The sequence below is a fragment of the Ostrea edulis genome, chromosome 3 (genome assembly GCF_947568905.1).
Source record: "Ostrea edulis chromosome 3, xbOstEdul1.1, whole genome shotgun sequence".
NCBI lineage: Eukaryota > Metazoa > Mollusca > Bivalvia > Ostreida > Ostreidae > Ostrea > Ostrea edulis.
The window spans coordinates 17,578,277-17,591,673 of NC_079166.1; the positions used below are offsets into that span (position 1 = coordinate 17,578,277).

General features: G+C 35.5%; 1 protein-coding gene across 1 annotated transcript; it reads right to left on the reverse strand.

Moving 5' to 3' along the window:
- Positions 1-463: 463 nt before the first annotated feature.
- LOC125653193 (uncharacterized) lies at positions 464-3,088 on the reverse strand. Its single transcript, XM_056160783.1, has 5 exons — positions 2,640-3,088; positions 2,261-2,376; positions 1,106-1,342; positions 861-1,011; positions 464-764 (listed from the first exon to the last, which is right to left on the reverse strand). Exons 1-5 carry the CDS (start codon positions 3,086-3,088, stop codon positions 464-466), a joined length of 1,254 nt encoding a protein of 417 aa, XP_056016758.1.
- Between the last annotated feature and the right edge of the window lie 10,309 nt (positions 3,089-13,397).

Genomic DNA, 13,397 nt, shown 5'->3' on the forward strand with positions numbered 1-13,397 from the left:
AGAAATGTAATTCTTGGGAATAAAAAAGAAATGGCAAATAATCAAAATTAAACAATTCAAACACCAGGTTTCAATTGTAATGTGCATTTGCACGGAAGTGCACCAGTTTCAATTCATTATTATTTTCATATTTACTCAATATACATATGTTTACATATCTCACAAATTATGCAAGACATGAATGAATAAAAAAGTGAACAAATGAAGAAAAAGAAATAGTTCAATGAACACCATCGACAGTCTGTCTACTCCTCAGTCGGTGCAGGACACGTCAAATCTTTGGCGTGGTCTTTAACAAAAGGCCTAACGTGTTTGTGTAGATACTTTTGCCTTTCGGAAGAAAGTCCACCTGTTAATTAAAATTTTTACTTCGTAAATTTATAGCTCAAGTCCACTTGTTGATTAGAATTTTTACTTCGTAAATTTAAAGCTCAATGCATTAATTTCTACTTAATCGAGATTTCTAACCCTTGGCAATAACTTGCGGGAGTATTCTACAGGATAACTCAGGAGTTGGGTTACGAGACATTATGAAGGGTTTCTCGTCATCTACAGAGGTTTCCTTGACAAATACAACACCTGGATTCATGGCACTGAAACGGAAGTAGTGGTATTTCCGAATGCCCGTTAGAGAACAAAAATCTTCTGCAAGAAACGTTTTCCAATCCCGCCACAAAAACCTTTCGTCAACAACGACTACTCGATTGGTTGTGGAAGACTTTTGTACTGTTCTCACCAGATCGGAAAAGGAGTCGTTGTCTGTCCTAAATTGCAAATTAATTCAATCAAAGAATAAACTTATTTGATAAAAACAGAATATAAAACTGACCGATAACATGATAAAAGATTCAAACTATTACCGTCGATAGAGTTTCTTAATGTAGGAGAATCCAGCATCCACTAGACATTTTGTATGGCCGGGAATCTGAAATCTAATGGTCACTTCTCTATGTAGTCCAACCAGAATGCGCCAACAAAAATACGCCATTACATACCTATTCTTGTTCTGACCTGCATTGATAATAGGTTACATAATGATCTGATTTTGATATTACGTCAAATTAAACAGGTAAAACAATAAGACATAAAACCTCTATATTTCTACCTGCACAGTTATCGCAATGTATATGACATGCCATCTCCCCGAGTCCATATTCCTGAAATGCATGATGTAGCATGGATATAACACTGTTAGGGCCATGAGATTGTGAACCATCCACGCCAATTGTACAGTTTTCGTCTATGAGATAGTTATACTGCTCTGCCACCCCTTCCATGCAAACACCAAACAACTGAACCTTTCTCGGTGAGGTGAAATATAATGGACCCTCTTGTCTGGAATATATATTTATAATTCAATAAAAAAGCAGGAAAATATGCAGTTCCAAAATATATTTAAATCACTAGCGCTTTCTGGATTTTAACATCCATCCTCAGGTGAATACAAAAATTGAAACCAAAGTTGTTTATCTTAGAGACGTCTATTGTGATATCAACTCTTTCTATTTGGATTATATTATAGGATTAAACGTTCTTTTTGAAGAATTTATTGATGTGTAAACTCCGGCCATTTTACTCACAAACTGAATAAAAGTGCGAAGTACTTTTATGTTCAGTTTGTGAGTAAAATGTCCGGGTTTTACACATCGATAAATTCTTCAAAAAGAATGTTTGATTCTTATAATTCCAATTCATTCACTTTACTAACAATTGCAAAAACTTGAATAGTTTCCCCGCATTATGTTATTTGTTTTCAGGCGTGTATGAATACATCTCGTTTTCGGATTTATTGATGTGTAAACTTTTGTTCAGCTTTATTTTTGTCCTATCAAAACAATTGTAATAAATAACATTGGAATTATATACATATATATATATATATATATATATATATATATATATATCATTGCGTTGTTTTACATTCATTATTTTCGAACGTATGCAACAAAACAAAAAGTAGACTAAATAAAGCATGTTTCTATGGAGTGCCGATAGGGCCACTCGCATTCTCGACCCTCGCGTATTGCTACATGTAGGTACTTAAAAAGAAGAAAACCAACCGCGAGGGTCGAGATCGCAAGATTCTAAAATATAAAGCAATAAATGTAGCCAAAATTATACAGTAACACAAGGTGATAATTGTATAATGATAGTCTGATATAGATGTACAGTGTATTCCGCATCTGCTTTCAAATGTTCTATGGTACGTATTTCATACTTGTGCAAATCATATATACAATATCGTAAAGAATTAAAGTACCTTGAGAAACTTCAATGTGTCGCTTATAGTCATTGAGGGCAGTCAGTTTATCCTCCTCCGAGACAGCGCCCACCACACGACACCGAAGAGATTCACATTTGGGACAAACATCAGATCTGGGAGAGGCGATTTTTATATGAGTAAGGCATTGCAACCAGATGCCCTTAAATGTTGATATCTCCACAGACCTATACATGTATTTTACAAATTATATTTTATTGTTTTTAAATTAAAGTGCATTAGTTACTACGATATGACAAAGTTGGCACCACTTGTGCAGTGCTGAAAGGTAATCCAAGTGTTCTTGTTAGTTTTTATATTTGTCATTAGCCGATATAAATTTCATAAACGATAACTAGAAAGTTACGATATGACACACCTCTCATTGCTTTCTTCACAGACAGACTTGTATCTAGTGTGAATATCAATCTTAGTTGATGAGGCTGATAAAAGTACTGGAGCTTGTGTAGCATCATTAGCATGGGGGACTGCAGGGAGGGGCAATCCATATTCCTCACTGTAACGCACGATGAAATTAACAACTCTTTTTAATTTGTCCGGGAATGACAGGGCATGTTTTGGTTTTTTACCTCTATTCCCATGGCACCTGGGAACTGGGCCGTTAAGTTTCATGTGTTTAGCTAAATTCTTCAAGTGTTTTTCCCCGATGTCATGCATAATTAAAAATGCCTCTATGCACACCTCTCTGTCATCATAATTGTATATATATCTTTGCCGCTTTCTTTGACTTCTGTCGATTCCGGTACTTTTACTCTTAAGTTTTCCCATTATGTACATATCTTTCTCATCTCGAGATAGTTCTCGCATCGTGAATACATGTTCTTCAATCTTGGCATATGTAAAATTTTCAAAGTATTTCATATGACAACAAATGTGTGAAACTTTCTCTCTCAGTGTGTCTAAACTAGAATCCTCCTCAAACACAACGCAACTTTGTATTTCGTCTTGTACATAATTTGACGCAAGTCTATGTATCATTTCTACATCAGATTCTATGAGTTCAGAAAGAGGAGGCTCATCATTACATGCATCTTGCTCAACATTGTTTTCTGTCCGCAGAAAGAATTCCCGTATTACTTCCTCAAGATCCTACAAAACCATTTCGGAAATTTTAACTTTAATGCTTTTAGAATAAGTTTAAAAGCAAATAATTTACACTGAAGAGAATATATGAACACCAACTTTTAATTAACAATCAGTGTTAATTATTAGATGCGTCTCTGTGCTGAATTTAGAAAAAAAAATGATATTCACCATAAAATCTACACGGTGACCTATGCACTCAGTAGACTATTAATTAATATTTTTCTGGATCTTAATTTTAACCGAAAGCTTTTTTTTCTCCAAATTATCATTCCTTTTATTTTTATTCATGAAAAATATACTTTTTCCATGTTACATTTGTAAGTTAATTAGGCCATATCTTCTGATCCTGAGGAAAATTTTAAATTGTTTCTCAGTAAACCTTCATCTTTTTGTATGTTCTATAGTACATTTGCCAAAATTCCTCGATTTGATTAATTCTTAAGGAAACATTTTTACGGCTCAATGGGGATGGAATACCTAAAAACGTTAAATGTGCTTGATAACCTTGATTATTATTTCTTACTTATATACTCCGCTTAGATAAATTATTTTTAACATTTATTGTGTTTAACTTAAACTTAAATCCTTGTAATTTTTTAAAATCCTTTATGGTGTAGCGGTCATGATTGTTGTTGATAGGTGGCAAAACCCTATGCATAATGCTCATCATTATTTTTTGTACGCCAACCAGTTAGGAAAACATATATCGTAATTTGGTGAATGTTAGTAAAAATCAACAATGCAACATCATATACAGACTGTGGACAAAAGTATTCGCACGATCGCGTCATTTTTCAAACGTGTTTATCGAGTATCGTACATTGCGGGTTATCTCTCTTTGCACATACATGAGTTATCCTTTCACCGATGATGTATTCAAAGAGTTGAAGGTCAATTATGTGACGTAATGATGTTTGTGTTCGTCTGCAACTCTGTTTATACATGCAAGGGAGTGATTAGAAAACATGGGTTGTAAATATCGGAACTCGGTATAGGCTGCTAAGAAAATATCGTAGCATTAGTTCAGGGCTGTAAAAGTTCCGGGGAAGTTGGAAAATTATTAAGAATTCCTATATCAACTGTTTACAGTGCTTGGAATAAGTTTCGAGTGCGAGGTACAACAGAAAAACTAACAAAGAAGTGGACGAAAGAAATTAGTGAGTGCACGTGCACAACGGAGACTTGTTAGATAGACACAGTTGGACAGAAAAGGACCACTGTAGGACGTTACAAAGATGTAATGAAAATAACAATGCAAATATTTCAAAGAAAACTATTTGGCGATGTTTAAGACAGAAATGGATACTAAATATGTGTATGTATCAAGAAAATACGGTCCGAGTTGTCAATCGTGTAAAAAGTGTGCAATGGTGTGCGGGTAAAATAAACTGGACCGTAGAAAATGAAAGGAAAGTGGTAATTTCTTCTGACAAGTGCCAGATTGTCTTTGGAAAATACTGTCGAGTATATATATGGAGAAGAAGTGATATAAATCTTGACTGTCGGACTGTATTTTCCCCCGAAACTGGTAAAATATTTGGGGATGCATTACGTGTCATGGCGTTATTACTCTTTGCAGAGTCAATACATAGATCTATAGCAGCATGAATAACTCTGAAAATTATGTAGACAAATTGTGGCCTGTACAACAAAACTCTTTCAAGATGACAATTATCTGTTTATGGATGACCATACACCTGTTCATTGATCTTGTCTTTCAACCAATTACAAAACGGACAAACAAATTCCAGCACTGAAGTGGACCACACAATCACCTGATTTATGCCCCGTAGAAAACGTTTGGCTGGTAATTAAAAGAAAACTTCATATCACATTTGTACATTAAATTCTGGTGATGAACTGTATCACAAAATTCTGGAAATCTGGACTTCATTTAGAGTAAATTATACAAAATCTCCATGCACCCTTCCACAACGAGTGCGCCAAGTTCAAAGGGCCCGAGGGTATATTACGAAAATATTAAGGTACTTGACATTCTTTTATTTATTTTTATTGATTATTGATAGAAACAAATTGTTTATTTACAATATTTTTGCATTTACAAGTTATTTGTCCTCTTCAGACACTCCAAAAACATGTTTGTTTACCGTCAAGCGTTTTCGATAAACAAAATGGCCGCCATTGCCCGTGCGAATACTTTTGTCCACAGTCTGTAGCTTTATCATCATATACCGTCAGCCGTGTTGCAAATTTTTATGAAAAAAGATTACGGTGATGTGACCACCATCATACTAAAATATATTTGAATAAATAACACTACATGTAAATTACATTGATATACTACACATAGGTTCCAATTGTACTATTACATAACATACGAGATAATTTCAGTATTGTAAACACAAACAGCTTTAAATGAATGTTTGTACAAATGATATTATAATTTTGACCAGAAAATCCATTAGGCTTTCTTCTCAGGCATATACATCTAGTAGTATTTCATGTTGGAATTATATGTAAACAACGCACATGTACCCAGGATGTTGAACAAACGCAGCCGACAAAATTACTTCCGGGTTTACGTTGCCGCGATTTTCACGTTTCAAGTTCAGGAACTTTGACGTCGTTTTCTGTGAATTGTGACGTCGAGAGATAAGGGCCCTTTTCTCATGACGCTAGTCATATATATATATATATATCTATATATAAACATATCTATATATATACAATCACAGAAACATGGTTGTTTGTTTTGGCAGCATAGGCAGCTACTTCTTCCGTAAACATAGACGAAGATGCAGATTTGTAGCTCTCTGGGAGGATATTGTCTACGGATTCACCCCTTATAAAAACCTTCCATTTACAGTACAGCTTTTGTTTCTCTGCGCACGATTGAAGTCTTGGCTGTATACTCGCATTATCATCTAAAAATTTTACTCATACCTTCAAACGTTCATTATAGCCCCATGCGAACCGGCCCTTGGAGATCCAGATTAGAATAGGTCTTCTCAGAACCCCCTTGCTTTTCGTAAGAAGCGACTAAATGGGTTGTTCCTTCGGATGAGACCGCAATTTAAACCGAGGCTCCATGTCACAGCAGGTGTGGCACAATAAAATCCCCCTGCTCAAAAGCCGTAAGCACTGAGCATAGGCCTACATTTTGCAGCCTTTCACCGGCATTGACGACGTCTCCATATGAGTGAAAAAATCTCAACGGGACGCTCGACAATTTACAAGAAATAAAGCAATCCATGCGAACAAAAACTCACAGCTTCAAATAATTTCCGTAGTTGATATAGCCATGTTAGGTTTCCATTAAAAAACCTGAGCTGCAAATTGAATGTTTTTATATTGGGTAGATCTGTATCTCTGTGGTCTCCCCCCCCCCCCCCCAGAAAGCTACAGTTCTGCATGCAACTAAGTCTGAAGTTGATATCACAAATATGTTTGAGTTCCTCATTGACAATGTCTGTGTAGTCTTTGGAAATCGGGCCTCTGTTGGAATTCCCATGGACACGAATTGTGCTTCTTTATTCACTGATCTGTTTTATATTCCTCTACACGAGACGATAAAACCTCTTGTGGTCCTCAACTCGACATTTAGATATACAGACTTTTTATCTACATATATTAAGATTATTCCTTTTCATTCATGTATTGTCAGGAAACGAAATTATTTTTATCACATGTTCACACGTTACTGTATAACGTGTGAACATGTGATAAAAATAATTCCCACATCAAGCTATGGAGCTCACGGTGGGTGTGACCGATCGACAGGGGATGTTTACTCCCCCTAGCCACCTGATTCCACCCCTGGTGTATCAAGGGGTCCGTATTTGCCCTAATCTTAATTTTGTATTCTTTATAGGAATTATGAGATTGATCACTGTTGGTTATATTCACTTTTTATACGCTCGTCGTTAGACGTGAGGTATTATGTTATGGCGCTGTCCATTCGTCTGTCCCTGTGTCCATTCGAGATCATGTGTTCCGGACCTTTTCCGTAACGGGTGGATGTAGAGCGTTGGAATTTGATAACAATTTCGAGCTCAAGAAGAGTAAGAATTTGCATTTCAACTGAATTGGTGCACTATGGCCTACTTTAGGGCGACACATAGGCCAAACACTTTTCCGGATTTTTTTCGTTACAGATACAAATTTAGTGACAATCTTCCCCTCGGAGGAATACGGGTTCAGTTTGCATTTTAACATGCGTCTGTCCGTGTGTCCGTCCGAGATAATGTTTTCTAGATTTTTATCCAGTGACGGATGCATGCACAGCGTTGACATTTGGTCACAATTTCTCCATCTAGAAGCGTAAAAGTGAGTTTACATTTCAGCTGAATCGGTGCACTGTGACCCACTTTAAATAGGGCTAAAGTAGGTTTTTGCATATCTATTTTCGTTATGGATACAGGTATTGTCCTGAAATATCGTTACAACATTCCTCTCAGAGAAAAACAGATTCAGTTTGCATTTATGCTTAATATTGGTGCACCATGACCTGTGGTACTTTAAGGCTAAAATAGGTCAAATAGTTTGTTGGACTTTTTCTCTTTATGGATACAGATATTGCACTGAAATATTGTCATCACTGTCCCATGGGCATATGGTGTACCGTGTGCGGTACTATTGTTCATGTGTGTTTTGAAACTGTGAATAAATGCAATTATCTTTGACACATTTATAAAAAAACAAAAGAGATTTTGACTGTGTATATATCTTTGTCTGTAATGGAGTCAGAGTTACCTTTCTTTGAATTACATTTTGCTTTCCTATGCCCTTGCGAATATATAACTATTAGTTCCACGGACAAAATATCTCCCCCTGTCTTCTCATGAATCAACTTTCCACTGTCATTTCGATTCCAATCATTTGTAACTGGAAAGGGTTATTTCTGTGAAATTGACATGTGTCAAATCCAGATAATGGTCTTGTATTACTTTCTGAATTGTCATCCCGAATGATGCTCGATCTGCATGGTGAAAGTGAACAAGTTCTTTGGAATATTTTTTTCGTGTTTTGTGAGAACGGTCCCTTGTTTTGCTTGATGTTAAAATTTGTTCTGACGGAATGTCCTAAAATTTCGCGATATTATCACGATACTGTGAAAAAATTTCATGACATATCGCGATACAAAATGTTTGGCGATACATTGTCCACAGGCGGTAGGGAGTTGCTGTGGAAAATGCTATAAATTATAATTACTACAAAATGAATTTGAGGTACATCGCACGCTTTCTTAAAAGAAGTGATTTAAAAAAAAAAATTCAAATAATTCTATCCCTTTTTAGCCCAACTATCTATTGTGTATTGCTTATGGGATTTATGAAATTGATCACTGTTTGTTATCTTCACCTTTCATTGCTTTGATTGGTTATAAACTTTTATTCAGAAAATTTCACAGATCTTTGGAGTTGTTCACACGATTTCACAGATAAATCCGTGGAGGTCGTCACAGCAATCGTCTGCCCATTTTCCATCTAATTTGGTGATGATGCAATCAGCATCTGCCGAGTTTGTTAGGCAAGTGGTGTCATAATTATTCGGCTGATTATTGTACCAGTTAGTGAAGTTAATAGAATATCCGTTTATCCCGGTGTACACTCCTTCATCCTCCCTATCACTTAATCCAATCCAAAATCGTGAGACACCGTGTCCTAGTGAAACTGAAAGAAATTCGCAGTTATTCTTCTGGCCTCTTTCGCAAAAACTCTTACGATTAAGATGAAAATTTTAAAATGCTGTAAATCCTTTTATAATTATTCACTTATTTATTTCTGAATGAGCAAAATTCAGTATAAAACTGACATTCTTACTTCCGGCACAATTGCACTCATGCGAGTATAAAATGACCACATGTATGGAGATCTACCTCATATATTTTGCTGCAATTCTCTTTTATTTGCTCTCCTTTTAATTTAAATAATATTTCAGACAAATACCAATCCCCATTATTTTGGTGTTAAAAAAACTGATCGTTTCAAAGCGGAAATAAAATTGTGGAATTGCATTGTCAAATTTCAGCGACTTTCCTCTGAATGTTGGCCATATTTTTCTTATATCTTCCATGTTTCGTTTGTTTCCTTGGAGTTACATGAATTCGCCTTTGAACACATTGATTCCTAGACAATTTTTTTGTGATTGTACGTGGTCATGGTGGAGAGTGTGGAACACAGTTCACATCTGCGTGTTTCAATTTGCCATAGGTGTGTCTCTAGCTCAGTCAGAGAAAGGGTCAATTCAGGGCAACAAAAGAAATAAAACACCTATTGAGTCGAACAGTCCTGGCAAAAAGTACAATATATAGACTATAGACTATAGGCTAAACAAATGTAAATTAAGTTTTTCTTCACCCATCAAAATGCCTTTAGTCTGTGAATGTAGGGGGGGGGACTTTTAATAGGTCTCTTGATATGATATAACATGATACATGAAAGGTGAAGATAACGAACAGTGATCAATCTCATAATTCCCACAAGCAATAGAAAATATCAGGATGAGATGCCTAGGAGGAGTAAACATCCCCTGTGGACGAGTCACATCCGCCGTGAGGCATATATGTGGATCAGGTAAATAGAGGTATCCGAAGTAAAAATCGGTGTGCCAAGAACGGCCTACATGTAACAATCGGTATGAAACACGTCAGACAGCATTTGACCCAATGATAGCTTGTATTGGCAAACTAAATCGTCATAACGACCATATAATTTGAAAAATGCTAATTTTAAAAGAGATTGTTAAATCTCATTTTAAATTTAATTTATTTTTAAGTGATACTATTTCATATTTTCGTAATAAAATTATCCGATCTTAACAATTTTTAGAACATCGCTAATACACATTAATATTCCCAGGAACGAAATACACCTGTTCTTCGATCAGTATTTCCCAAACAACATAACTCTTTGCTAGAGAGGTTCTCGCTTGGCAAATAAAAGCACCTTTGCTTGGAATTTTTTTGTACTTGAATGAACATTCTCCTCGGAACAAAGTATGCTACATCGACGTATAGTTCCTCTTGATTGCGTTTTTTGTACGGTTAATTTACAATTTGCTTTCACTTAAATGCCTGTTATATGAAAAATGAACTTGTATTTTAACTACATTATTGAATGATAATACATCTAAACAAATTTTTAAACAAAATGTGAAAAAGTGTTACAATGTAAAAAGGCGAAAAAAGGTAAGAGTGTGTCCTGAGGCGGATTCGAAAAATGACAAAAAGGGTTTCCATCGCAAATGATACATCGGTTCAAATACTGAGTAGTAGATTTAAAAATTCCACAGATACAGGAGAAAATAAAACCCGATGAAAGTTGATATAACAATGTGAGTTTTTCCGGAAAATTATTCTCCCCTATAGGTCTTTTCTTTTGTTACCCAGAATTGATCCTAGTGAGCTACGTTTCCACAGCTGGCTCGTATTGATAAGGAATCTACAGTAATCTTAACTGCAATTGGATGGTATTGGACGTATTTAATTTGATTAAAGTATTATATATAGGATAATTTGAATATAAAAAATAATGCTTCCAATTCCTGGTGGGAGTTATACTCTGAAACAGGATCCCCTTCACTCGAAAAACCGACTCTAGAATACGATTTCCGTGGGATGATTCTACTCTAGGGCAGTTTTCCTAGGAAAAAATCCTACTCCAGTGTCAGTTTTCAGAGGGGAAATTCCTACTATACAGTCAGCTTTCCGTTAGGGAAATGCTAATCTGCAGTCAGTTTTCCATGGGAGAAATCCTATACCCTAGAGTCATTTTTCAGAGAGAAATGTCCCACATGTACTCTAGAGCAAGTTTCCATGGGAGAAATCCTACTTTGGAGTCATTTTCCGTGGGGGAATTCCTACGCTAAAGTCGGTTTTCTATGAGGGAAATCATATTCTATTCTATCATCCTACGATAGGATGTTTTCCGAGGGAAATATTCTAGAGTCAGTTTTCCATGAGAGAAATCCTATTCAAGGGTCAGTTTTCGATGATGGAAGTCCTACCATAAAGTTAGTTTTTCATGAGGGAAATTTTACCCCTTAATTCAGTTTTCCTGGAGGAAATCCTACTGTAGAGTCAGATTTCCGTTTAGGAAATCCTGCCTTAGTCAGTTTTCCTTCAGGGAAATCCTATCCTAGAGTCCGTTTCCTGTGGGGTAATCCTTCCCTAGTATCAGTTTTCCGTTGGGAAAATCCTACTCTACAGTTAGTTTTTCGGGTATATATTTCTAGACAGAAATGCTCCCCTAAAAGACCGGAAGAAACGAAATGAAAAATATATCCAAAACGTGTTGTTTTCCTTCTTAATCTAATATACGAATGTGTCGTAGAGGTTTTTATGGGACTGCATCATGGAGAGAAAAGTATAACCACATACGTTAGAACACCCACCCACCCCTTCCTCGAAAGTTTTCTCTGATAATCAATGTAAATAATTGCAATATACATACAATTAGTGTTTAATTGTTCAGAAATGATGGTCGTTTTGTTTGCTGAATCCACAATTATCAGGTGCCCCCCGTCTCTTTGACAAAAGTTCTCCGCATCGGTCCAGTTTAGGACGGGGTTGTAGACGACTCTGAAACACAATTTCGTTTCCTTCTCATATGAATACATTCCGTGTGAACACCCTGTAAAATAATTGATGTCATTTAGATTTTTAAAGTTTATTCTGATGCGCAGGTAAGGAAAGATGCATATGGTATGAAAGGAAATTAAGTGAATGCAAGGAAAGTTAAGTAAAATTGTTATCAAATGAAATCAATCACATCATCAATAAATCATTCATGTTGTTTTGACTATTATACATATATAGGCGTGATAAGTCAACATTTGTTTGAAATGAGAGAAATGAGTTAATGAAAAATAACGTAAGTAGTACTATTCTCCTGGAAATACACAGAAATGTATAAAAAGACACTTTTTAACTTTTAAAAATACTAACTGGATTTGATACAGGTAGTCGAAGTTTTCAAAATTATACAGGAATCCTGTAGACCACAGGTGTTTTGAGCACAACTCTTCATCAGATTCTGAAAATGAACAATATTGTTTAGATATCACCCTTGATGAACAATGAAAATTCACGGGCTATCTTACACCTGAGAGGACATAAAATTTCTTTTAAGTGGGCATGAAATTTCTTTAGGGTGTTGAAACCTCATTTATAGATTGTTCTCCTTGCCCAAATGTTGTCACCAATAAACTCTATTAAGGATGACTACCAAATCACAGACATCTGATATGGATGACAAAAAGAGGATATGTAAAATATTACATGTGTATTTTGAAATTGAAAACTTTCAAATATACCTTGTTTAGTTTTTCAATATGCAGTGATCTGAAAGACATTAAACTCCTTGCTAGATTTGAACCCATGGCCTATAGATCAGCAATCAACATGTTAATCTTCGGAACTACCCAGATATGCGATTAAATTTTGAAGGGATATACAAGCATTGCATAGATGTACATTTCCATATATTACAGGAAGTCACCCATTATGAGGATGAATTATTCCTCCTTAAGGAGGTACTCTACATCGTCATCATGCCTGACTTCCTTTTAAAACATGGATGAAAATATAGATATCAGCAATATTTGTATATTCATTAAAAAAAAATATCGCCTAGATGAGTTGCTCAGTGGGTTAGCATATCGAATGCTAAACTGTAGATCGGGGGTTCGAGTCCAGCAGGGGTTTTAATTCTTTTTCCAGATTGTTTTGAACTAAAATTGCATTTTTTGACTAAATAAAATGAATTTGAAAGTTTTCAATTTCAAAATATTGTTGTACATATCATCCACTTTTCATCCATTTCAAATTTCTCTGGTGTAACATACCTCCTTAAGGTACAAAACTTTAAATCTAGTTTCATTTCAGAGCATTCCGTAAAATCAAAGAATTGACAGTCCTGTAATTGCACCTTCAATAGGGAGAATTTCACGAGGATAGAGCGATGTCCGGTCATACCATTTATCTATACTCCGCGTTACCTCCAAGTTTAATATTTTAAAATAATAAACTGGTTTAAACTGGAGACCTGTGTTCCTGTGATATTGTTGA